Below are 27,321 nucleotides of genomic sequence, written 5' to 3'. Positions count from 1 at the left end.
AAACACTGAGATCCTGCTCTGTTCCAGTAACAAGAAGCCGAAAGCACCAGCCTGAAGATGACGAGTGAGACCTCGTCGAAACGTCGCCTAGACACCCCAACTTTTACACGGGAAGACACCCGAGGACACCAAAACCTGCATATATATATATATATATATATGTTACCCTCTCATTTTATCAATATCTTAGTTTTGCAGTGTTGCAAGCCCTCTCCCTCCCAAGCTGTTCTCTCAGGAATGAAAGGAATCGAATTTTTAAGAGCATCACAGGGCAGATGTGAAATTGAAGAGCAATGTTTAAGTAAGGACCTGAGACATTACTGCACTTTCACAGCTAGTTTCCATTATGTTGGTCTCCTGTAAGTACCAACAGTGATGGCACCACAATTCAGAATTGCATTGCTGGTGGAAGCAGATTCCTCCAATTCTGAAAAGGAGACCAAACCCTTCCAAAGTTCAGGTCTTGTTTATAATGGCTTGCTCACCTCCAGCAAACAGCACCGGCTTCCCTGCTTCTTGGAAGCATCCATTGGTGAGCCTGGGAAATGGAGTTTCCTATGCCCCCTGGCTTAATCAATTTCCTAGGCTCTGCAGTGGCAATAGAAAGCCTATGTGAGAATCTAGACCTCAAAGATCAGACCTCTGCTGCTACTGAAGCATCTCCCTGCCCTGCCTCCCCATGTCAGGAGTGCATGCAGGAGCCAGGCTCTGTGACCGGTAGGGCTTTGCAGGACTGGGGCTTTCCTAAGTTTGTTCTGAAGAGGCAAGGCGTGGCCGCACAGGTAAGGCCAATTGGTAACTCACAGCACCTGGTGGCAAGAGCTGGGAAGGGATATAAGGTCAGCATTTCCCTTTGGCTCTTTGCCACAGCAACATGCTTCTTGCCTTGCTGAGTTTGGCTTCTTGACTCCTTGCTTCCTGATCCTCGGACCCTTGGTTTCTTGACTCCTGGCTCTCTGACCTTCGGACCCTTGGCTTCCGGACTCCCCTTCCTGCTCCCACCCTGCCATCTTGCCCCCAGTCCTGATGTCCTCAGACGGGACTTTGACCACCTGTAAACTGGACCGTGACACCCCACATAAGGGTGCATTTCAGAAGGAGAATTTGTGAGGAGCTCCCTAGGCTTTAGGGGAAAATGTTGTTTTCTCTAGGAAGACTTAGAGTCTGAGCAGCATTCTCATTAAAAGTTCAGAAAAATCAGGCTAGTTATGGAGTACGGGGCAGTGGTGGGCACAGGTTTTTCCTTCTCTACAAACAACAAGTAGTGGACCAATTGCTGAGGGCCAATTAAAGACAAAACAAATTGGGTAGGATGAGATTGTAGGCTGTGTGGCCTTATACAGAGTTTGATGGACTATTAATACAATTGCCTAGATGGCGGAGTGATCTATGTTTCTTGGAACATGGTTCAAGCAAAACCCACCATGTTTTGGTGACTGTGAGTTGAGCGGAGGCTGGGAATGTGGTAAAACAGAGAGCAGGGAGAGGGAGGGAGATGCATATCAAACTCCACTCTATGCTGATAAACCACATCTTCAAGATGGTAATTTGTGTGAATTGACCCTGGGAATAATCTGGGTGAGCCAGCTATGCTATTGCAGATGATCCTAGCATGCAGCTCTAGTGAGCCACTTAATGGCATGACACGCTGCAGCTACAGTGGCAATCTGCATGCAGAAAACAGGGCAGGTAGATTCTGCTGGGCTGCATGCCAGTTGCAATATCAATGAAACAGCTTGCTTTCATAGAGGGCGTCGTCAGGTTTCAAAGCAGCTTATTTTCATGTCAAGCTACACTCCATTGAAGGAACCAATATTTCAGGGAGGCGGTTAAATTACATCCACTGCTTTCATGGGAGATAAACCGAAGCTAATTCTATAGCTGTTAATGGGCCACGTGAAGTCCTGTTCTGCCCCTGTATGTTTTTATGAGATATGCTAGACTGATGGATACCAAGGAAGGCCTTTTTAAAATGGAATCCCCACACCTACAGAACTCTCCCACTGGAAATTAATGCAACTCACAAGCAGGTGTTTTTTGCTTTTTAAAAATACATTTTAATTTCAGTCTGCATTTTATTAACTGCGTTGCTTGGATAAATTTGCCATTTGTTGGGTGAAATTTGATGATTGCATATGTTTTGCTTTACTCTAGACTTTGTGCATTGCCTTATGAAGGCTATTGTGCTGGGAAAGACTGGCCTAGACATCTTGTAATAAATTTAAATAAATAATTGTAATGTCCTAATAATCACCAAAAATATATAGCAATTTATTCAGCGAATTTTGCTGTTATGTCTTGCAAATTGTCTTCAAGAAAATTCCTCCAAGACCATTTCCCATACATTTATATTTCTCTAGAGTAATGCTTGCCCTGATAGCTATACAGCTTGCTGGGAATGTTTGAAATTCCCACTTCAAGATACTTCTTTTGGGTTGATTGAATAAACAGGTCCCATTGTATCGCATCTTTCGCCTCCCCAATTGAATTACAATATTTGCTGAATAGCATACTGCTGAGCTCTAGACCTGAGCAAAACCAAATAAAACTGTATTTTACTTTGTCTCTTCTCGCTATCTGGTCAATTTTTAAATTGCTGGTGGAAAATCTCTTGCCAGTTTTTCACGAGAAAACATTTTGGCCTGAAACACATTGGAGCTGTGGTGTAACACATGTAGCACAGTAATTTAAACTGCTATTAGTAGCTACAACATCAACATCTGTTGACCAAACAGAATGTGTTTGGTCAGTGTTGTTTAGCCCTAAGCTCCAAATTGCTTGAAAATGCTACTGTTAATCCCTGCATCAGCACTTGCCCACACATGAAGCAAGATGAGGCGACTGCCTCAGGCAGGAGGATCCACAGGAGCAGCAGTTCCCAGCGCCAGGGACGAAGGAAGGCTAACTGGCACCCGGTACGGTGTGTTGGGGGTGGAGCAAACCACCCGGCAGTGCATGCGCATGCACCTTATGTACAGCTCATGCACGGTGCCACTATGTACAATGTATGCACACGGGCCGCCAGGCGGTTTGCTGACAGCACCGCTGTGGGATCCTCTGCTCATGGCTTCAGCTCTGAGAGAGCTGGAGCTGCAAAGCTGCATGCAGCTGATGGCTAGTGGGTAGGCTTGCCTTGGGAGTCATTGCAGGCGGGGGCACCCCCTGCCCACAACTCCCAAACCTACAGCGAGCCGGGGGAAGGGGGGAGCGGCAAAGTGGCGTGCAGCAGCTCCTTCACAACTTTGCTGGTGGCACTGTAGGCTTGGGAGTCATGGGGGAGGGGGTTGGAATGTCACCCCCATCAGGATGACACCCAGAGCATGCTGCACCCACCTTGCCCTGCCTCTGCCCAGTGTCAATGTTTCTTCCCCCCTTGTTCCTGATGTAGATCTTCCCTCACCCCTTCTACCCTTCTGTGGAAGGAAACACCATTTTGGGGTTGACTTCAGGTGCCAAAATGTATTGGGCCATACCTATCCTGTGACTGTAGCAGACCTCTGGAGTGTCTGTGTGGTGCCTGTGTGATGCTGCATTGCCTGGGGCAACCTCTACCCAGGCTGTGTCAGGCCGCATGCTGTCTCCTGATGTTGTGCGGGAGGGGCAACTTCCTCCTAGGCTGTGCCAGTCTGTGTGGCATCTCCCGGTGCTACGCAACCTACAGAAAGGCCACACCAGGCTGTGTGGCTTCTTCAAAAGGCTTCAGCAAGCAAAGAGCTACTATGTTACTGCATTCTGTAACACCAGACTTTCCCACCATTTCCTTTTAGCTTAACAGTACAGGTACCGAAGAGAGTGGTGAATATAGCAGGATGGAGTTGCACCACACTGGGACAGAACAGAATGGACTGTGAAATTTTCAATTTACCAGCTTTCACAGCCAAGGGATTAGGGTCATAGCATGAACGGCATGGGTATCTTGCGACCAAAGGAGAAGCATGGTGGTGATGTTTAGGTTGGTAGAGGGCCTTCTTGGTGGTGGCACCCACCCTGTGGAACGCCCTCCCATCAGATGTCAAGGAAATAAACAACTATCTGACTTTTAGAAGATATCTGAAGGCAGCCCTGTTTAGGGAAGTTTTCAAATGTTTGATTCTACTTTTAATATTCTGCTGGGAGCCGCTCAGAGTGGCTGGGGAAACCCAGCCAGATGGGTGTGGCATAAATAAATAAATAAACAGGAGGAGGAGGAAGGGGAGAAGGATTACAGGGTGGAGGAGCTGTTATGACAAATGAAAGGATTTCAGAAGGCCAATGGGTGCTTTTCACAAGGGGTATTCAGGTCCAAATGGATCAGGCAAATGGAGGCAGTGGTGGTGCTGATAATACTGGCAAAAGAAAATACCCAAGTAAATCCCCTGCTCTTTTGTCTATTTATATGATCTGGTGCATAAGAAACACAGATTCCCAAATCTTACAGTGTTAACTCATCAGTAAATCCTACTGAACTCAATACAGTTGTACCTTGGTTCTCGAATGCCTTATGACTCAAAGGTTTTGGCTCCCGAAGGCTGCAAACACAGAAGTGAGTGTTCTGGTTTGCAAATGTTGTTTGGAACCTGAACGTCTGATGCAGCATCCGCGGATTCTGACTGAGTGCAGGAAGCTCCTGCAGCCAATCGGAAGCTGCGCCTTGGTTTTCAAATGTTTTCAGAAGTCGAATGGACTTCCAGAATGGATTCTGTTCAAGAACCAAGGTACGACTGTATGACCTTAGAGCAACAGAGTAGAAAAGATGTGGAAGGGTGCCCAATTAGGACAGGGTGTGATCTTCCTTTCTTACCTCACGCTCAACATTTGTGATGGTTGGATGTGGCCCTTTGGCATTGGTTGGAGCAGTGAGTTTCCAGGTCATTAGAGCCTCATGCCTTTGATACAAGAATTTAAGCACCAGGAGCTGAAGCATTCAAATGTTCACCCATTATAAAATACCTTTGCAGTCTTTCAAACAACCCTTTTGCTGAGGAAATGAATATTAAAATGGCACACAGAGAGAAACAGATTGAAATTTTGCTCTAGTCATATTTTTGCAAATCTACAGACAATGTAAATTCCTTTAGAGCACAAAATGGAATGCCTTATTCAGACTGGTGCAAAATAGCTGTGGGTTTTTTTATTTTTTATTAAATACAATACATGGTAATCCAGACAAATCCATTTCACAACTAATGACTCCTCTATGTCCCTCTAATCCCTGTAGGGAGAAAATCATATTCAGGAAGTTTATTAGAAACATCTGTTGAAGATACCACTAATCCCCTATTCTGAAATCAGTGGCTGGATGTAAATGAAACAGCCTTGCTTGTATTAAATGTGTAAAAAAAATTAAAAAAATTAAACAGCATCTTGCTTAAAGTGCCTTTTTTCATATGGGCACATTGCTCAGATCCTGCTGGGTCCCCCCCCCCTTGTGGAGTGGGGGTTCTTTATTCTTGTTTTGCTTCTTGAGACTACAGCTGCTGCAAGCAAATTATCCACTTTAATCTCAGACTTCAGAATCCACACCACACGCCTGGCTTCTACTGATTTTACATCAAGTTTTAACACATGGCACTACAAAAGGAGAGGAAATAAGTTGATTATGCAGAGAGCACCCCCCTCTCCCATAAAGCCCCCCACTTGTGTAAATCAGCAATATCAAATTAACTTTATCCTCAAATTTCCTCCTCTAGCAATCCGAATTGCCATCACCTTAAGTATATCTGCATACCCTGGCAAGTATTGCCCATAAGGGAAGGAAACAGATGATTTAGCAGAAATAACAAGCAGGGATGTGTCTCCTGAGTGCTGAGTCATTGATTCCTCCTCCTGCCTATATAATCTGTTCCTTGTACTACTGTGGAAATTGACATCTTTTAAGACAGTTTGAAGCAGCATCTGACAATTGCATTCTATTTATTGCTAGAGCTGATAGGTAAGCTAATAAAAAATAAATAAATGTGAATTAAAGGACAATTATTTTAATGGTACTGTTTACAGATATAAAGGATTTCTAATGAAAGCCTATGATAATAACGAGGCTAGCAGACTTATAATACCAGTACTAAACAGCCATTTTCTTTTTCTGTTTTCTTTATATAAAAAGCCCCCACTGCAAATAATCCAATGCAAGTTATAGAGCATTCATATGTTATATTAGTAAGTTCAATAATTCATGACTGGTGCCTATTCAATGTATGGGATTTCCCTTGCCCCATTTATTAAAGATGGATGAAGAATAGAAAGACTGCTTTAGTTTTTAAGCCTGTTGCTTAGATTCCTGCCCTGGAGCAGAAGGTTCTTGGATTGTAAGGTCCCAGTATAAGATCCTGGTTCTGCTGTAGTTAGCAGCTTCATGTATTGCAAGACAGCTAGGGCGAAATGCTTGCTTTATAACAGTTTGGACACTGATCTGGCACTTTAGAAACTATCTGCCTTGATCCAAAATGCTTCAGAGACTTCCCAGTTCAATTCATAATCTCGGGCAAAGCCCCTCTGGGGAAAAATGAGGCTTTGTTCCCCGCCCCCCATGCTTATTGGGAAATAAAAAATCTGGCTGCAGAAATGGATGGGATTTGTAGACATAGTGGCCTTTCTAGAGGAAATAACGCCTGCCAGCTTACAGTTAAATAGGTCCAGAGGTTGTTTGTGCTAGGCTTTTTAAAACTATTTTGGCGGTGTTATTTAAAAAGGAAACATTTCTCACTACAGTGGTACCTTGGGTTACAGACGCTTCAGGTTACAGATGCTTCAGGTTACAGACTCCGCTAACCCAGAAATAGTACCTCGGGTTAAGAACTTTGCTTCAGGATGAGAACAGAAAATGCATGGCGGCGGTGCGGTAGCAGCAGCAGGAAGCCCCATTAGCAAAAGTGGTGCTTCAGGTTAAGAACGGACCTCCAGAACAAATTAAGTTCTTAACCTGAGGTAGCACTGTATTTTGTTCTTTTACTTTGGGGTAGAATTTGATGAAATTTGCAGTCATGGTAGATCCTTCTGGGGAGATGAATCTAGCGGCAATGATTTTCCAGTAAAGCAGCCATAACCATTTTGGGATGGGGAAAAAATGAAATCAGTTTATCTTCTCTAGTGTTTTGTGGGCAATTGGTCTGAAAATAGCAGGTATGACAGAGACACATCTCAGATTTACCTTGTTTCTGTAATGTGCATTTTACAAATTCCAGTCTGTTTCTGACTTGCTCCCTTTTCGTTCCTCCAGGCTCCATCACTTCACAAGAACCGCAGGTGCTTGCAGCTGAAAGTTATCCCTCAAAAGAAACTAAGGAAAGTATTTAGATCTAGGACACATCTCAGATTTGCCTTGTTTCTGTAATGTGCATTTTACAAATTCCAGTCTGTTTCTGACTTGCTCCACTTTGATGTGTGTTTCAGGTTTCAGGCCACTCTGTATAAAAATGATGCTCTCTGCTTGCCTGTTCACCATAATGAGGGATCTAAGGCTATAACTTTCCCCCTGGGCTGGGGGGGGGGGGTGAATCAGCAACCAGCCCACAGAGAATTCTGGGAATAGTAGCCCTGGAAGTGGAATAAAGGTCTCCTAGCAACAATCAGCATCCAGAACAAACCACAGCTCCCAGAATTCTTTGGGGGAAGCCATGACTGCTTTACGAAACGTCATAGTGCTGTTGGTCTCAGTGTGGCCTCAGTAAGACTAGCAAAAGTTCTTTTACTGGGAGGGATTGCACATGCCTAGTTGAGTTAATTCTTTTACCAACAGAACGTAAGTAACACTCATGCATCACATCTGGCAACCAAATACTAGAAATGAGAAGGAATGTACACCATAGCTATACCAACAGGTGAGTGTGAGTGATGTGGAAGAAGTTAGTGTACTGAACACTCCACATCCACAAACTTGTAAGATCAATGCCGGTTGTTTCTTGTGACCAGTGGGAGATATTATATAGAGCTTTCTGAAATTTTGCATTTAACAAAAGCATTGAGACTCCTCAATTGATTAATTTTAGGATGTTCCTTGTTCACTTGAATTCATCGGTGGACATAAGCTTGGGAGAGAGAATGTTAAAACAAAACCTAAAACATTAAAAACAAGACCCGAACTGTAACTTCTCTCTCTTTGCATCTGGAATATCTTATATCAGTTATATAAATAAAGACTTTCATCTTTGGCTTTTATTCTGATAGAAGAGACTTTGAAAATACTTGTGAGATAAATGAAAGAACTTCAGTAGAGAAATTAATCTCAGCAAAATACATATATTTGTCACATCTTTGAAAGAGTATTTATCTATTCAAATGTCATTTGATTGCTTTGAAAATGTTCTCTCTAGCAAACTTTAAGAGCCTTACTCCTAAGCAAAGCAGAGCTGGACTTGAGATAGGAATCCAAGGTAGTGTGCTAGCCAGTGGGGGGGGGGGGGATGACCCTCTACCCCAGGGCTATTCTTGGCCTCCCTTGCTTGGGGACCAATATAGAAAACCTTTATCCATGTTGTGCTTCTATTTATTGGGAGTTTTTATGTGGAGAAGCATCAAAAAACATTCCCCCATCTACTGCCTGAAGTGGTACAGTTCATTCTGCCATCTTGGTACTCCGCTCTCCAGCTTCTACCTGGTTTTACTGCATGTAATACTTTGCCTGAGAATCAGCTGCAGGAGGGGGGTATCCTAAATGAATGTGGCTACCAAAAGGCATTGAGGATTCTTGTTGGATTGTTTCTTTTTTTTAACTCCAGGGTGTATCTTTTTTCTATTAACTTGCTGCTTGCATTTTTACACAAGAGTTTGAAACTATGATAGCAGCATAAGTCTTCAGCTTCTAAATTCTCTTCTGCCCTCGACATAAGCATAATATTGTTAATCATTAACTCCCCTTATAGGAAATATTAATCCCTGCTAATAAAATATTGATCAATACATTTTCTTGATGAATTCTTCAAATTAGCATTCTTCAGCTCATCAAAAATGCTGCTGCTTAGAATTCGCTGCAGCATAAAGCATATATTAATCCATTTTTTTTCTTCAGGCTGTGTGAAGCCCCTTTAATGTCAGCCTCTGACTCCTCTTCACTTGCCAGGCACATTGAAATCCTCCACTGGAATTTTCTGCAACTCACTAAGATTTGCACAACTTTTGTTGGTAAGTGTAACTGTTTCTCCCACCTCACAACCAAGGCCTTCGTGTTATGAAGGGCAGATGTTGCTCCAGCTCTTTAGCACTTTCATATTAATAATTCTTTAGCTAATCCATGGATTCATCAGATTCTTTTTTCTTTACTTTCTGTCATTTATAATTGGAACTGCTGCAGGTACAATTGCTGTGCTATTAAGGCAGACCCACAAAGCAACATCAGGTAATTAACAGCCTGGCTCACATATCAGTGCAAGCCTGAGTGCCTGGATTTAAGCTGATGGACAAAGCCATCTGATGCATATTATATACTGCATATACAGTCATACCTCGGGTTACAGAAGCTTCAGGTTGCATTTTTTTGGGTTACAGACCCGCTGAAACCCAGAAGTACCCAAATGGGTTACTTCCAGGTTTTGGCGGTTGCACACGTGCAGAAGCGCCGAATCGCAACCTGCGCATATGCATATGCAGTGTTGCGGGTTGTGAACACTGCGGGTTGCGACCGTGCCTCCCGCACGGATCACCTTCGCTACCCGAGCGTCCATTGTATTATATACTGAGATGCAAGGGTAAACTTGTCTTATTCCCAAGGAAGTAGGCATAGCATTGCAGCCAGATCCTGTACAGCAGTGGCTGGTTAGGGTGTTAGCTAGGGGAATCCACTGGTGGTTCCATGGCTATTGAATCAATATCCTACAGTTATATTGAATGGCTGGGGGGCAGCTAGTACCAGGTGTATGCACAGTTGCTGTCTGAACAGTCGCCCCTGCTGATGTCAGCAACTTTTGGTTCCATGGGGTTGACTCAGCACCCCCCACAAAGAAGCACCTTCCTTGCCACTTAACAGAGTGTATAGGTGAGGTTGACAATCACCCATTCTGAATTGCATCACATGGCTGCAGGCAGTTTCACTTAGTGCTCTGTTTCATGGGTAACTGCTGATGCTGCGTGTATTCACTTGGATATAAGTCCGGCTGAATTCCACAGGGCTTACTCTGATGTGCACCTAGAACGATGGCCATGCAATGTGATCCTTGACCAGTGTGTTGCAGCTGGAATTGGAAGATGCCTCTCATGGTCAGATCATATTGAAGTGTAGGTGTACAGTATCATGGGTCTGAGAAGTATCACACTTTGTATCCTTGCAAAGGAACCATAAATGGTTATGTGTGTCTTTTCCTCCTGACTAAAAACAAGCAGTTGGAGGCCATTCGTAAGAACCCTGCTAGATTCATAAGAACCCAAAGGGCCGTCTAGTTCAGCATCCTTTTCTCACAGTGGCCAACCAGTTCCGAATGGGAAATTTGCAAGCAGGACATGAAGGCAATAAAGCTCTGATGCCGTTCCCCAGCAACTGGTCTTCAGAGACATATTGCCTCTGATAACTGGAGTTAGTCATCATGACTAGCACTCCATAAATCCCCTTTATCCATCAGTTCATAATCATAGAATTGTAGAGTTGGAAAGGACCCTGAGGATCATCTAGTCCAGCCTTTGTCAACCTGTGGGCCCCCAGATGTTGTTGAACTACAACTCCCATCACCCCTAGCTAGCAAGGCCAGAGCTCAAGGATGATGGGCGTTCTAGTCCAACAACATCTGGGGACCCACAGGTCAAGAACCGCTGATCTAGTCCAACCAACCCCCTGCAATGCAGGAATATGAAGCTATCCTATACAGGGATCAAACATGCAACCTTGCCATGATCACACTCTAACCAATGGAGGTATCCAGGTTATAGTGAATTCCAGGAAAGAGGGCCAGGGAGGAACTACTTATTTCAGGGGTAGCCAACATAGTGCCCTCCAGATGTTGCTGAATCTACAATTCCTAGCAGCTCCAGACAGCATGGCCGGTGGTCAGGGAGGATGGGAACTGCGGTTTTGTTAAACATCTGGAGGCCTAGACCAACTGTAAGGACAAAAAAAGGTCAAAAGGTGTCGCATGTTGAATCCAGAAAGTTTAAATATTAATCAGTAACAAACGATCATGCCTAAGAATCAAGTAACAGCCAGCATTATCACACTTCTCTCCACCTGTCATTTGATTCTACTCGGTTTTGCTTTCGAATATGGAATTTTATGTGTAGAATATGCTCAGTTAGGTGTATAATACGACCCAACTGTGCAGAAATGTCATGCATGCAAAATCTATGCAAAGTCCCTACTACGCTGGTGCCTGAATCAATTTAAAGAAGATGCTCCATCAAATAGGATAAAGGCAGATTAAGCACATACAAATGAAACAGTGTGAGGGCATGCGGCTTATCAGAATTTGTTGGCATGCATGCGGAATACAAATGGAGAAAAAATTGTGTTTGGTCTTATACAAAACTCATTTAGTGACTACATCTGAAGAGGTCAGAGGTAACTACAGAAATATACAAAGTGGAGCGTTCTGCTGAAAAGGTCATGAACAAACTGGAGAGAAGCATGTCACAGACAATCCCATCTTCACTTACAACACACCTGGCCTTGATGGCATAGGAAGGTCTGGGCATTCAAGGTCTCTCCAGTCTTGCAATTTGTCCATGACAACTTGTCTAAATCAAAATTGGTTTTATTATAGATCATATAAAGTGACCAGTACAATCTGCACGTTAGCTCCCTGTGCCATTTAATGTCCAGCCAAGTATTATTACACCCCTATTTGCCCCTTATTTTGTTGTGCTTTGGATGTTTGGATTGACAGTTTCTTTTAGCTTTGAAGCCCACAGCAGGGATGGGAAAATCTGTCCATTTCAGTTTCTGTTCCTCATTACTTCACGTCTCCACATTTTTGCATCAATTTGTTTTTTGTTGTTTTTTTTTAAAAAAAAAAGGTCATGGGAATTTTTGTGCATTTTAGTTCAGGTTTTCTCCACATTTTGTGGGCAATTATACTTGATAGAAAGAGTTTGCATGCAATCTTCCTTAATATAATCCATTTTGTATTTTATTTTCACTGAATGCTTGCATTTTTATACACACTTTCCCCTAACATAACACATTTATGTACACACAGCTTGGTTGGAGAGCTTCACTGCAAAATTCAGAGAAGTGCAATTTTTGAGGCTCCTGTATTGTTTTGGGAAGTGTGAATTAGGTAGGTCCGCATAAAAATGCAAACCAAACCACATTTCTCTCTCATCTGAACTCTATAGCAGTGTGCTTGAGGTTAAGCTAGCCCTGCCACACAAATGTTCCTATCTACCAGCCACAACATGCTCAAACTAAAGTAAGCACATATCTAGGAAGTGAGAATTGAAAAAGCAATCTCCATAACACTGCAACACAAATCTCTTCACTTTGTTTCAGGGTGTTATACCATGGTCTCTCTCCCACCCCGGTATATCAAAATGCATATCTATTTTCCCCCAGCAGTTTGAAAGCACGTCAAAGTGCAAGTAGATAAATAGGTACCGCTGCGGTGGGAAGGTAAACAGCATTTCTGCGCGCTCTGGTTTCCGTCACGGTGTTCTGTTGTGCCAGTAGTGGTTTAGTCATGCTGGCCACATGACCTGGAAAGCTGTCTGATAAGTAGATAAATAGGTACCGCTCCAGCGGGAAGGTAAACAGCATTTCTGTGCACTGCTCTGGTTCGTCAGAAGCGGCTTAGTAGTCATTCTGGCCACATGAACTGGAAGCTGTCCTGCGGACAAACACTGGCTCCCTCGACCTATAGAGCGAGATAAGCACGCAACTCCAGAATCGTCTGTGACTGGACCTAACAGTCAGTGGTACCTTCTTTACCTTTACTAATTTTATGAATTGACACCTAAAAGATAACCCCAGATCTCTCAACTACCATACCCAGCAAATTTTTATCTCAGACTTGGAGTACCTCATATCAATCTACCCTGTTGAAGATGCAGAATCATAAAGGATGAGGGCTGGACTCTCTCATACCCTCCAACATTTCTCTGATGAAAATAGGGATGTCCTAAGGAAAAGCAGGATATTCCAGGGTCAAATCAGAAACCTGGGTGGCTTCTGTAAATCCAGGACTGTTCCTGGAAAATAGGGGCACTTGGATAGTCTGCTCTCTGGATCCAGTTGTAACTGGAGCATGACTCCAAAAAGTCCTAGCTGAATCTCTTTGTGTTTTCCGCCTCAGCATCTGTTTCTGTTGCCTCCTTTTCCTGAAGTTAGCACTGCAGGGGTAAAGGGTGAAAATGGGGGGTTGCGCTAGGCCTAGACACAGCTGTGAGCATGTGCAACCACATTTAGAGATGCTGGAAACAATAGGAAATGTAGTTTCTGTGGCTCCCAAAATTTCTGGACTCTATTCTGAGTGTGTGAAGCATTTCATGTCTCCATTTGTGATGATCCTGAAAATACTTTATGGGCACAAAGTGCTACAGAAATGAGAAAATGAAGCCTTTTTGAACATTACATTTGCCTCAGTATCATGGGGAGTCATTTAGGCGAAAATGTCCTGGTAGAATGGCCTATCATATTATTCAGGAAAGAGTTGTGCGCACAAGTGATCAGGTATCCAGTATCCAACTTATGAACTCCCTCCTCCACACACTGAAAAAGTGTGTGTGTAAAATTTCATGAAGCCATCCTCAACTTAATTCTTCATTGAGGTCCATTGGAGTTAAAAGGAGAAAACAGGATTCTGATACATTTTATCTCCCAGCCGAAAGCGAAGAAGAATAACTAAGAGCTGGAGATAGCTGAGTTGCAGAATTTGTAAATAATGAAAACCAAACACAGGGATTCTCTGCTAACTTGATTTTTATTCCTCACTAGGCAATGCATAATGCCGTAACATTTTTCAGAATACATTGAAAAACACTTCCCTGTTTTAGAGCACAGGTGTTTTGGAATAGGATATTTCACTGCTGAATGTGAACAAAAGCAAAATGAGGTAATCTTTAAGGCTGCAGTTTGTTACTTACCTTGGAGTAAGCGGCATCGAACTCAGTGGATCATACTTCTGAGTAGACATTTATAGAAATGCCCTGTTAGCAAAATAAACTGGGAGATGTATTCTGCAAATAGCCACAAGCAAGATGTCACTAGAAAAAAATAGAAAGGCTTTTTGTTGAAGAAGTGTGACAGCTGAAAGTCCTTTGGGTTTAGGAGGTTTTTTTAAAAATCACTCCTTGCTGTTTTAATTTAAAAAAATATATATTTAAAAAAAGATTGCATTGCTCAAGTAGTTTGTGCAACCCTCTTGGAATGGCTTGAGTTACATCCTGTGTTTCAAAAATGTGGATCTATCTATGATCTCAAGGGAGAGATGCCACAGAATAGCTGGAGAAATCAGAGACCATGGACAAATAGCAAGCTGTGTTGTCTGATAAGTATCTGCACGGGGTTCTGAAGTCGTCCAACCCCCTGGCAGGTGCAGAGACTAACCAATGTATCTGTACCATCCCTCTCTAGAAGAGAGAGGCAGCAGTTTGTTTGGGTTGTCTGTCTTGTATCCAGCAAGCACAGAACTAAAACAAATAGCAGGTTTCTGTCTATGTTTTGGGTGATGGAGGGAGCAGAGACCACCCCTCTCTCCCTACATCTCCAGCTGTAGCCAATCACAGTTTTGTTATGGAAATTGCAGGTATATGGCCCAGGATGGGGTGATGGATGTCTCTTTATTGAACCAATAATTAGTGTGATGGGTTCACTTTCAGCCCTGGAATGTCAAGGGCATCAGCTTTTGGAAGATGACTCATCCTTCCTCTAAGGCTAAGCTAAGAGTGAATCTTAAGGCCTCTGTGTAAAAGAAAGTAGAACATGAAGAAGACACAAAGTACACAAATCCATATAAATATTGTATTTTAGCATCAAATAAATTTAGAAAGATGCATTCTGTGGGAAAACACATTCAAAATAGCTATTTAAATATAAATCCTGTATGGATTTTTTATTTTTTATTTTAAATGCAGGTATGAGATGGAACACTTAGAACAAAAGAAGAGCCTTCTGGATCCGGCCAATGACCCACCTAGTCCAGCATCCTGTTCTGACAGTTGCCAATCAGATGCTCTACTGGGAAACCCCCAAGGAGGACCCAAACACAGTAGTCCTCTCTTCTGAATAAAGACATGTAAAACTTTTTGTTTGAAATGCATTTGCATTTTCTTTGTTGTAAGCTACTCTGAGCACGATTCTTTTATGTGGAAAAGAAGCATACAAATAAAATTGGGAGGGAAGGGACCTGCAAGTGACATGACCAGAAATCCACTGATAACCAGCCCCTCCTTCTCTTTCCCCTCACCCCCTAGTCATTGCCTGAGAATGAAAGAGGTTGCGCCATTTCCATCTTACCTGCAGGGCATGCATGCCCCACCGTCTTACCCCCGCTCATGCCTCTGGCCTCTCACTACTGATACCATCCACTCCTACTATGGGGGGAAATGGCCCACCATTTGTGCCTGCAATGGAGGCAGAGTGACTCTATCTCAAGCCTCAAGCTGTGGAGTGCTTTGTTTCTGAGTGGAGGAAAGTGCAGTGACCAAGCCAGCTAACCAATGACAAAGAATGATAATATATTTGTTTGGTTTGTTGATATGCTACACATTCGTGGAAAAAGAGACTGTCATGGCACTGGGAACATGCCTTAACCTGTTTCTTTGGTCTGTGGTGGCCCTTACGGTAAGAAAGAATGACGACAGCTGACTGTAGGTGAGCATGGACTTGAATCTGCTGTTCTTTACACCCCAAGAAAAGCAGCTTGCCATGTAGGGTAAAGTCACTGTGCTGGTTTCCTGGCAGGTGGGATGCTGTTGCTTACAGGGAGGGGGAAAAGTGAGGCATTGGGGAGTTTGGTGCTGGTCCAACACAGGAGCAAGAGCACCAGATGGGCTCTGCTGCTGTGTTTGCACCATAAGCGCCGAGTATGCAGGGCTGTGGGTACTCTCGCTCCCACAACATTTCCCATGACAGGGCTGGGCACCCACAACATTTTGTGTTGGGGCCATGCATGCTGTGGCAGCATGCACGTCCAACGTCAGCACACCCACTGATGTGCTCATCCAGTGTCAGATGCCGCCACGCCCATGGCATGTGCAGCCCTGGGGCCAAGCTGGTGGGCCTGGTTTGCACCATGCAGATCTCCCCTCCACTTCACCTCTCCTAGTAAGCAACAGTGACTCACCTGCCAGGCAGCTAGCATAGCAGCTCTGCCCCACCTGGTGAACCACTTCTGTGCCCAATCACAGCATTCTTTAGCTGTACCACTATAGCAGCTTTTAAGAGCCCTGGAAGGGTCAAGAAGTGAGCACTGCCTTGAGGTCTTGTTCATAGCTTTTCTCCTCTGGGTGTGCTTGAGCACCTATTTATCCAGCCACGAAATGGGATGTTGCTGAATTCCTGAAGCCTTAATGGGTCCATAGAGAATCAAACAGTTGCATTTAAACCTTTTGGCATGTAGGTGAATTGTTTCATTTTTCTCATCCACATCATCATTTCCTCCTCCATTCTCCTTCCTTAAATAGTCATTTAAAATGAGAAAAATATAAGTGGAGACCTCTGACCTCTGTGTTTAGTTAATGATGTATTGGCTCTCATGCCCTTAAGGAAACAGAAACCTTCAGCATGATGGCTCCTCATTGTTGCAAAGCTCAGGGCAAGGCATTCTTGTTTAGCCAAGAGAAGCCCACAGTGCCTCCATTCATTTCTGTAATGGCTTGGTTGACCTTCATGAAAAGAAAGTTACATTACGGATACAAGCCATTTTAGCAAGAGAGCGATAATAATAGTATTTGATCTCCTTTAGAAGCTATCCTGCATTACCATATCTGCAATTCACTCAGGATCTTTCTGCAGATGGAGACGTGTGTGTGTGTTTTGTGGGGGAAGGGGAGAGGGATAGAAGGAAGTGGTCCCACCCTGCAATTCCATTCATTTTTTGCAAGTTACATTTGCAAGGTGCCCAAGATGGAGCTAATAAAGTCCAGTAGAAAGGATAATAGCAAAGTATGGTACCTTTGGAGGAAAAGAGTGTTCCTTAGCTGCTTGTGAGAATCATCTCATCATTTTGGTTCTATCTAGAGTGATGAATTGTCTTCCATTTTATAAATAGACACCCAGGGTATACAGGATCTTTCTGTTTTATGAATTCCACCAGCTGTGCTCCTTAGAGTAGCAGCACTCAACATTATATACTCTCCCTGCCCCACCCAGCCTTCCCATTAAGGAGACAAGCTAGGTGGGACCAACTGGAGACCATTTGTGAAGTGGAGCCCAACAGTATGAACATTCCCTTTTCCTTGGGTCCTACTTTCCTGAAGGTGCTTTCTAGGCAACTGGAGTTCCAACCACCCAACAAAGACAGAGAGAAACTTCTGTCATTCTCCTCTGATTCATAAGTGGCTGAGAGACAGAGAGAAAACGGACTACTTCAAAGCGAGACACAGCCCTAGCACTACCTAGCAACAGCACTGGCTCCACCCAGTATCAGCTCCTACAGAAATGTGGGGAAATGAATTTAAGATTGGAAAAATGAAAAACTGAAATAACTGAATTTCACATAGCCTTCCATCCCTATGCTGCCCTTAACTTTTATCTTGCATTGGGGATTAATTATAGAATAATACATGAATGCATGGCTTTCTCTGTCTCTTGCCAGTTCTTTTTCTCATTTACAAGTTTCCATTTTTAAAAATATATACACTGAACTGCATGAATTCTGATAGAATACTTGGCACTTTTTTAAAGTGTTTGCATGACTTCTCATGGATGAAAACATTACCTTGGAATTTGGTTCCCATGCAACTTTGCTGATGCCAGATCATGAAATAGAGGCTTCCTGCAGGGATAAAACAACCTGCTGACATCATTCTCTAGATAAATTGTGTGGTTGACCAAATCTGATGTAATATCTTTCCAGCTCTATATGATTACAGAATAATTTTGTATGCTATACCCGGAGCAGAAAAGATCATAGAGGAGAAATAATATGATCTTTCCCCTCTGACAATTCTTGGTTCTTCAGTTCTGACTATAAGAATTTGCACTGAATTTTCATGAGGTTCCATATTTGTGCCCAAACTTGGGGTGCGTACGAAATGTTTGTGAAAATCCCCTACTTGCATTATTTCTTAGCTGTCTGCAGCTATTTCACCCAATCTGTCTTTTGGTGAGGGAGAAGAAAATGCCAAGTTGACATTCCCTCTCATTGGGACATACATCTCAATGTACACCTCATTGTTCCTTTCAGTGGGATGAACATCGCAGTGTTAGCCAACATGCTCTTGGTTACCCCAGCACTGAGGGTTCATCAACAGCGGCTTACTCCCTCTTTCCTTAAAACCCTAATGGACAGTTTCACATAATTTGAACACATGACATTTCTCCATACCTAGCCTGATCATCTAGCTTCATATTGTCCACACTGACTGAATATTCCAGGAACTGAACCTAGAGCATATGATCTACCACTGAGTTACAGCCTCTCCCCCAAATGAGGGTCAATTAATATTCATTACCACAACTGACTGTTCCTGCTATGCAGAGTTAGAATCAGGTGAACATACAGTATATGGCTGTCATCTGCTGAGTCAAATTATTGTTTGATGTATTCCATTGTTGCTTCTTCCACCTGGCAGATCTCAAACAGAGGTTTTAGCCTTGTTGGGACCCTTCAACTGAAAACACTGGAGATTAAACCTTAGGCACATAAAACATATCTTCTGCTATTGTGCTATTGCCTTTCCAGTTCACATCTTTCAAGAGTCAGACAGAGAGAGTACATAACAGTGAAAGCCGTGAAACAGGGCTGCACCGGTAAGAACAGTGTCGCAGCACATATTGCCAGCCTGGAAGAGGCACAGCAGTCATTGCAGTGGAGTAGTATTGGGTTCCTACTAGCAGCCTTAAGCTTATGACTACATTAGGCAATAGTGTTCTCCTCCTCCTCAAGCAATGTTTGCTAACTTATCTTGAACTGCTTCAATACGTTTTGCTGCAATAGTGGCTGGCAGGGATGGATAGCAGCATGCATCTAGCCTCCCAGCAGCAGTGTCACTGCAGCTTGCTGGAAGGCAGAGACAAGGCAATGTGGAGGTTGGTGCCGTGTGGATGTACCAGCCAAACGTCTGGGTTGTTTTCTCTGTTGTGTGGTGTAGCACTGACCTCCTCACTATCTTGCCCCTCTCCTTCCTGGTAAGCCACAGCAACATCATTGCTGGGAGGTCTTGTGCACATCGCCAGCCCACCCCTCTGGCCACTAATCTTTTGCTGCCTGAGGTGGAACAGCATGTGCCTTCCCATCCTCCAGGCACACAGAACCCAAGACTTGCTAAGTTATTTTGGCAGCCAAGGCAAACATTTCTACAAGCACCTCTCTCTGGGGATAAAAATTCAATAATAAATGAAGAATTTGCTACCTTTTCACAATGCCCCAAACCAGCTCCCCGGGGCATCTGCTTTACTCCACTAAATGGTAGGACCGGCTTGGCTGGTAGGAGCCATTTTGGAATGCCCTGCTCTGTTGTGAGGGCTGAAGAAATTTGCTGAGCCTGGGAAGAGAGAAAATATTTGAAGCAACACATTAATTCTCATTCTCCCCCCACCTTTTTTTTGTCTGTTCTAGAAACAAAAGGGAGAATGAAGAGAGTCTGTTTAATTTGTGAATTTCACAGCTTCAGCTTCGCGAGACGGCGTCCCCCACTCCCACTCCCCACAACAACAGGCATGGAAAGAGCTCTGAGTATTAACAGTGGCTGATCAATAACTAATCCGCAGTGTCCCAGTTACCAGCTTGATAGAGAAAATTCACGGTGCTTAAGTAATTCTAACTAATCTTAATGAATGCTGCCATACTCGCATGCCTGCTGAGCACTGTGAAATTTATAGAAAAATGTCATTTTGCTGCTCTGTATATTTTTCTCTCACTCATCAAAGCAGCATAAAAAATGCTCTTAGAAATCTGCTATCTTTGGCTGCCAGATGAGGGCTTCAGAAGGCAAGCACTCATTTTTGTGTGTGTCATAAGCAGAGAAGATTATGAATACATTATCAAGTTAACATTTTTTTAAAAAATAAAAATAAAAATCAAAACACCTAATTTTACATTCTTACTTATTCATTCCATTCCCATAACCGCCTCAGCCCTCTGTCACCTCCTGCCCATTCCTTTCTGAATAAAGAGCGTAATGCCAAACTACAGACCTGCTACAGACAAGACCTGTTGACACATGTTTGTACTCTATTTTTTATTATACGCTTTTGCTTTGAAAACAGCTGAGAAAAGAGCAATCTGGTATTTCCAAAATGGCTTATTTATGTATTTGGTGCTTTCAGTTGGGACTAGCATCTGCTTGCTACTTTTCTTAGCGAACGGTTGGAGAAATGTAATTGTAAACACGATCAGTTTCCTGGGAAGCCAGAAGAGAAAATGCTGAGGGTGGGGGGAGAGAGAGAGACCCTGCTGGAAAGAGTAATGTGCCTCATGGCCTGCATTATATTAAATCGAATGACAAGAGGGGCACCTACCTCAGGTGCAACCTAGACAGAAGTGCAAAATAGGCTTTGAGGTTCATGTGATCTTATTTATTTGATATCTTTTTAGACCATTCAAATGCATAAAAGGTAATCGTGTAACATCACAGCACACACGCACACACACTCAGAAGCCAATAAAATGCCGAATATTAAAACCAGCCGCATTGCCCATATATTCTATCATTTCCCACATTCTTTCTGTTCAGCATCCATAGCTATTATACTCTTGATGTAGTCCAGCTGTTTCCACCTATGCTTTGAGACCGAGGTTCCAATTATTTGTTTGAGGGAGCTATTCTTTTAACATTTGTGCTTCAGGATGGAGGGGGCTTCTGCCCTTTCCACTGCTGCAGAAAAGGTGGGAAGGTGTGGCCGTCACGAGAGCCCCTGGCAGGAGGCACCTTCCACACACACCTGACTCCTGCACACATGTCGGGTGGCAGTCAAATGAGAACTATCACAAAAGGCTTGGTATGGACACAGTGTGGCTGGCACAGCTGGAATGTAGGCCAGCTCCACAGCGAACGCTAGCCAAGCGACCTATGTTCCTAAAGATTAAACAAACCTATTGGTGTTTTCAGGACACAAGCTGGATTTTGACAAAGCAGGTCAGGAATGTTTGTCAGGAATTAATACGGAGTGACTAAATGCTGCTTCTCTAGATCTTCCTATTTTCTGCTCAGGAAGCTGAGGAGTGGGCCTGACACAGAGGGAAAGTGTGTAACAATTAATTAACTTCAATTTCTCAGTCTTCCCCAGGCAAGAACAAGATTCAGCTTCCCCCCAGTTGTCGCAGGCTCCTCTCCCTGGATTTTGTGTCTCTGAAACTCTTATTACTCTTGGTGACACCTCACTTCAAAAGCGTTCTCCTTTCTCCCTGGATGCCTTCAGGGCCCAACTTTGGTGGTACAAAATATGAGCAGGATTATTTTCTTCAGTAATCACTGTAGTTCATAACTAGGCAGGCTGGGGTTTTATTAATTTTAACGGCGTTGTTCCCCTTATGAAATATTCATCCCACAGGATTTCTGCACACATGAAGATTTTGAAGAAATTGATCTGCAGTGCAGTCGCTCTCTTAAAAGAACCATGGCTTTATTATCTCTCCATTTCAGTGATACTGTATAGGCAAGTGGGAGCTGATTAAGTGTGCAATCAATCTTGGGAAACCAGATAGATCTGTTTTTAATTGTGAACTAATAACTTACTTCCTCGGAGAGTGAATTCCAGGGAACATCAGCCGCTATTGAGTCCTGTGGCTTTATAAGCTCAGGCTGTGCCCATGGAATAGAGAGTGAAGCTCCAAGCAGCACTATTGATGCTCAGTCCTGAACATGGTGCTGTATGAGTTTTGCACTTGCATAAGTTAAGCCTTTGTGAATCATTCGCAACAGGGACCCTTCTTTCCTTCCTTTCCTAAAACATATGATGCAGCCCACTATGGAATGCATGAAAGGAGTAGACTCCTTCCTTTAAAGATGGTGTACCCCTCAAATGTCCTGGGAAAACCAGGACACCCTGTTTCTTCACGCAAGAGCACAGCGGCCATTTGGGGCACTGCAATGCTTTTTTCAGGGCCGTGATCTCATGCAGTCCTGCGACTCATGCGGCCCTGGAAGATGGCGTCCCAGTTTTTCACTTTGACCTGTAAAGGAGGGTATAGGAAGAAGAGTTTGGATTTGATATCCCGCTTTATCACTACCTGAAGGAGTCTCAAAGCGGCTAACATTCTCCTTTCCCTTCCTCCCCCACAACAAACCCTCTGTGAGGTGAGTGGGGCTGAGAGACTTCAAAGAAGTGTGACTAGCCCAAGGTCACCCAGCAGCTGCATGTGGAGGAGTGGAGGCGCAAACCCGGTTCCCCAGATTACGAATCTACCACTCTTAACCACTACACCACACTGGCTCTCAAGAAGTGGCTTAAGGCAGAAAGAGAGGTACAAGCAGAAACTCAGCCTTTAATTATCGGGGAACTGTTAGGGTGTCCTTGGAGAAATCTGTAAGCTGTATTCTCTGATTCACTTCCATTTTAGCTTATCATGTCCATTGCAGCCTTGTAAAATAGCTAAATGGGTAGTGGGGAAGACTCACATTTGAAGCTATGGGTTAACCCTAGCTATGTGTACTTTGGCCTCTTTAACTGCTGCAAAGCCACAACATTGTATTGTTGACCATAGTGGCTACAATCCAGCACATGCTTTGGAAAGGGCTGGTGTACAGTGCTAGAGCATCTGCCTCACATGCAAAGGGCCCAGGTTGAATCCTCAGCATTTCCAAGAAGGGATGGGAATGTCTCCTGTCTAAAACACTGGAGAACGTCCTGTAAGTGTAGACAAGACCGAGTTAAATGGACCAACTATCTGACTCGGTAGGTGGCAACTTCTCTGCTTATGGATTTCAGAGGACTGTATTGTAGACCGTATGACTGGCTATAGCTTCTTTGTTTTCTACACCAGTGTCTAGCATTTTTATTTCTTATATTAACTGAATGTGACAGTTTATATCCTGGCTTTCTCTTTCAACAAAAATGTTTGAAGCAACTAACAATAAAACAAAGAAATAGCAAAATATACAATAAAAAAAGGAAAAATAACAATAAACTAAGATGTAGTAAAAAAAAAAAAGCAGTAGATGGGGTTAAAAGTAGCAGACATCAACAGGTGATAAAAAACCAATCCACTAGCACATTAAAACCATGAAAAAGAAAAACACAGAAAAGTCTTCATCAAATCATAGAATATCATCAGAAAGTCTTAGATGGTGGAAGGCAGCAGAAAAGAGGCAGTGGGAGCTACTAGGCAGGAACAGAGTATGTCAGCCAAAAAGGCTGTCTCCCACATCCCCACCAAAGGAGTCTCAGATAATGATAGGGTGCAAAGAAGAGCCTCACCAGAAGATCTTAATATCTGGGCAGGTTCATATGGGAGAAGGTGGTCCTTAAAGGAACCTGGTCCTAAGCTTTTCAGGTGGAGATGGAGAATCTGTGCCCCTCCAGGTTTTGAAGAACTTCAACTCCCATCATTCTCAGCCAGAAAAACCAATGGTAAGGGATGATGAGACTTGTAGTCCAACAACATCAGGAGGGCCACAGGTTCCCCATCTCTTGTTTAGGGATTTATACAGCATTTTGAATTGGGCTCAAAAGTGATCTGGGGCTCAGTGCAGCTGCTGCAGCAAGGGAATCCCATGCTTGACAATATAACTTGATCCTGTTAAGAACCTGGCTGCCACATTCTGAATCAGCTGAGTGTTCTTCAAAGGTAGCCCCACAAAAACTGTGTTAAGGGTAGCCCAAACAAGATACCACTGAGCAATTTCTGATCAATAATACAACTTGTAATATTTGTGCCATAATTAGTGCCTTTAATATTTTTCAGTCAAGGGCAGTTCTAAGGCCTTGCTTGTGCAATAGTTACACAACAGTGTGGCTGCATACACACCATACATTTAAATCACATCCACACCTTTAAAGCACTTTGTGAGAACTATGGTTTGCCCCTTACAAAGCTACAATTCCCAGCACTCATAAATATTACAGTTCCAGGATGCTAAGACGCATGCTGGGGTGGATCCAGACTTCACCATGCTTAGAGTAGACCTATTGAAATCAATGGTACTAAGGTTGTTCATAAATCTCACTCTCTGTTCTGAGCTTCACAAAATTTGAATTCAATGCAATATGAATACAGACCTCCTTTCATTCTCACCTACAATCAGTTTTTGGCAGTTTGAATTATATGTTTATCATGGCTATTCTATCTAATAGATGTTATTCCTGTCCTATGTATATTTCTTATTGATGATCACCATGTATCATAACAGAAAATAAGTCCTCGAGGCTAGACTGGAAAAATTCTTTGCTTGTCTTATCTCAATAGTCAGGTATTTTCTTCTGTAGGCTATCTCCTTCTAATTCTAGAGTTTATTTTCATGGTCAGATTTTGCTATAGCACCTGTCATTTATTCTTTATAAATATGTATTGTACCACAGACAACTGTGGTGAATGATTGCTCTAGCAATTTTTTTGTTTTTGTTTTCTGGGAAACTCTTTATCTAAATCTGGGACAGAAATAATACCAAATTCACCATTTAATATAGAAAAAGCTATTCTGCTTCAGGGATGACACAGAGTAAATGGTTCTTCCAGGATTCACTCACCTAGGACTTGTTTCATGAAAAACAATGCACTCCATGAAATCTCTCTGATCACGTATTCTGGCAAATTATATAATCAATTGTGCATTGCACGTGCATGGATAAATACATAATCTTTCTCTACAGGTCTCCCTGGCTTCACATTTTCCACAGGTTCAAAAGAGTACAAGAATCTCTTTGCTTTATCAAAATTCCTACTATGCAGAACCAGTGCTATTTTCCTAGAAAAAAAGAGGTGCTGGAACTCACCACAAATGCTTCCATTGCTCTCTTATAAAGGCAATGGTGCACACCTGAGGGGGGCCAGAACTGAGTGCTCATGAGTTACGGCTGAAAAAAAGCCCTGCTCAGAACAAAGGTGTCTGAGAATTCTGTTGAAAACAGAAGCAGGAGTGAAAATCGTCAGTGTTTTCGCTTATTTGTCTCATGTACAGAATGGATACCAATCCAGATAGCACATCCAATGAATGCAAGTAAATATAGATAAGTTATTTCACCACTGTGCAGCTCCCTGGAAGACTCACCAAAACCTGAACGTATTTTGCAAAATATTAGCAAGCCACTTAATTCTTCTGACAGCTGGAGTCAAGGGCAGCTGGTAATCGTGGGGGGAGTGAAGGTTTGTGTTTCTTATGTTTTATCTCTTTCAATGATTTTAACTGACTGTTCCATATGCCTTTATACATTATTTTGTTTATTACACACCAGTAGACTCAAACCCCTCTGAGATCTGTTCTATATTTCTGTTTGCCTTGGAGATGCCCTTCGGGTGACTTGCACCATTTTACTGAACAGTGGACTGGATTAGCTGAAGCAAAGATTACATGGCAGGGCAAGGAGAAGCGAAAATAAATTGCAGAAGAACCAGATGTGATCGTGCTAGTGGAAAGGAAACCAAAGATCTGCTCACAAGCTGTTAGATCTTGCTGTTCCAATCTTATCAATTAGGCAGAATTAAAAGTGTCACATATCAGCTAGGATTTGCCTGCTCTGTGTTGAGTATCTTTTTCTCAGGCCTACTGTGCTCATCTCTGTTTGTCTTACTGTTACAGTACTCAATGTTTTCCTGCATCTGTGAAAGCCCTTCTTAAGATATTAAGTGGGTGGGTGTATTTGCTGGTCTTGGCATCAAAAATGAGTACTGTATAGGCATATAGCTTCAATTTAAGGTTAGGGTTGTTATTGCTTGATATATAGCATCGTCTATTTCTCTTCCACTGCCACCCCTTCCTACATCTGCATGGATGAATGATTGGGCATTTACAAGGTGCTGAACAGCCATCCTCCCTTTGGAAAGAGGTGTGTGCCATTGTGAATAATAATTCTTTTTCACCCCAGGCGGTCTCCTGTCTGTTTGAGCCCTGCTTGTCAGGCAGTTTGAAATTTTATATACACACAAGACATCCAGAATCGAGCCAGTGGAGTTGTAATGGTTCTTGGCCCGGCCCACAAACGAAGCATGAAAAAGAAGGCACTTCTCACAAACAGTGGAAAAACACTGGTGACAGCTTCTTCCACAGCAATCAACTGCTTTGCTGGCTAATGGAAGACAGAGGTGTCGCCCTGCCTAACCAGGCCCCCTGAGGCATCACAGCGCATGGGACTTGGGAGCAGCCTCAGAGGCAGAGGAGAAAGAAAGGTCAGAGTATGAGGAGAAGTTTCTGTGGCAGAATAAAAAAATTGTGGGGGGGGGTTATCATTATAGGGTTTTGTTGTTATGCTATGTATATTGTGTTTTTATACTGTAAACTGCAAAGGACCATTTGCTACAAGAGGCTATGTACAAGGGTGAGGTATGTAATAGATCTCCACATAAGAAATCTGACCCAGATGGGCATCAAAGTCTAGCCAGCATGGCAAATTATTCTTGCAGAGTTTGTAACCTTTAGTTAACAGTTCCCAATACAGTGGTATTTCAGTTTCCAAGTGTTTTGGAAGCCGAATGTTTCGATTTTCGAATGCCGAAAACCCTTAAGTAAATGCTTCTGTTTTCGAACGTGCCTCAGAAGTCGAACAGCTTCTGCTGTGTGTTTTTCCATTTTCTCCATTGACTTTGCCGACTGCCTTTTGTGCCTCGGTTGTTGAACGTTTCGGAAGTCGGACGGTCTTCTGGAATAGATTACGTTCGACAACCGAGGTACCACTGTATCCTTGTATAGGGCTTCCCAAGAATCAACTGGTGGTGGGCACTTGCAGGTACTGACAACAACCAGGTGATTGCTGGCACTTGGGAAGACTTGTGCACACTTATTTTGCCCCTGTAGTTTGATTTCAACCCACTCAGACAAAAAAGGGGGGCACCGGATTTCATTGTGATGGCCAGTGACAGATTAGACCCCGTGGGGGCCCCTAGGCAGTCAAAATCTGGGGGCTCCTCACAAATAATCTCCTAATACATTTTTGTAATTTTCTTTCCAGATCAAATCCATTCTCGCGGAGCCCCTAAAAGGTGTGGGGTCCATAGGCTTGTGCCTAATCTGCCCTGATGTAAGAGGTTCGAAGAAAACTGGCTCAGAGCAACTGTTGTAATTTGCTTTTACACAGGCAAACGTTTTTACTGTTTTTATGTATGTAACTGTTTTATAGCCGTTGTTTATTGTATATTGCTTTGGGGTGCCTCGTGGGAAGCGATTCATAAATGA

At 43.2% G+C, this 27,321-nt stretch overlaps 1 protein-coding gene across 8 annotated transcripts; it reads left to right on the top strand.

Annotated features, from left to right (window-relative positions):
* Positions 1-7,581: 7,581 nt before the first annotated feature.
* Positions 7,582-25,623, top strand: LOC310678036 (uncharacterized protein). Of its 8 annotated transcripts, none has more exons than XR_014511571.1 (4): positions 7,582-7,717; positions 8,984-9,096; positions 9,266-9,310; positions 14,965-15,127. XR_014511571.1 is itself a non-coding variant. In XM_083441315.1 (4 exons), exons 1-4 carry the CDS (start codon positions 7,762-7,764, stop codon positions 19,745-19,747), a joined length of 276 nt encoding a protein of 91 aa, XP_083297441.1. In that variant the 5' UTR covers positions 7,582-7,761; the 3' UTR covers positions 19,748-20,033. The 8 variants fall into 8 exon arrangements, 2 of the variants coding, with proteins under 2 accessions (XP_083297441.1, XP_083297440.1); XM_083441315.1 differs by lacking the exon at positions 14,965-15,127 and adding an exon at positions 19,614-20,033 and having other exon boundaries at positions 7,582-7,796; positions 9,035-9,096; XM_083441314.1 differs by lacking the exon at positions 14,965-15,127 and adding an exon at positions 19,614-20,033 and having other exon boundaries at positions 7,582-7,796.
* The last annotated feature ends 1,698 nt before the right edge of the window (positions 25,624-27,321 follow it).

This window comes from Podarcis tiliguerta (assembly GCF_965153285.1).
Source record: "Podarcis tiliguerta genome assembly, chromosome: 5".
Lineage (NCBI taxonomy): Eukaryota > Metazoa > Chordata > Lepidosauria > Squamata > Lacertidae > Podarcis > Podarcis tiliguerta.
The sequence above is the reverse complement of the archived record's forward strand: the minus strand, read 5'-3'. Positions and strand labels throughout refer to the sequence as shown.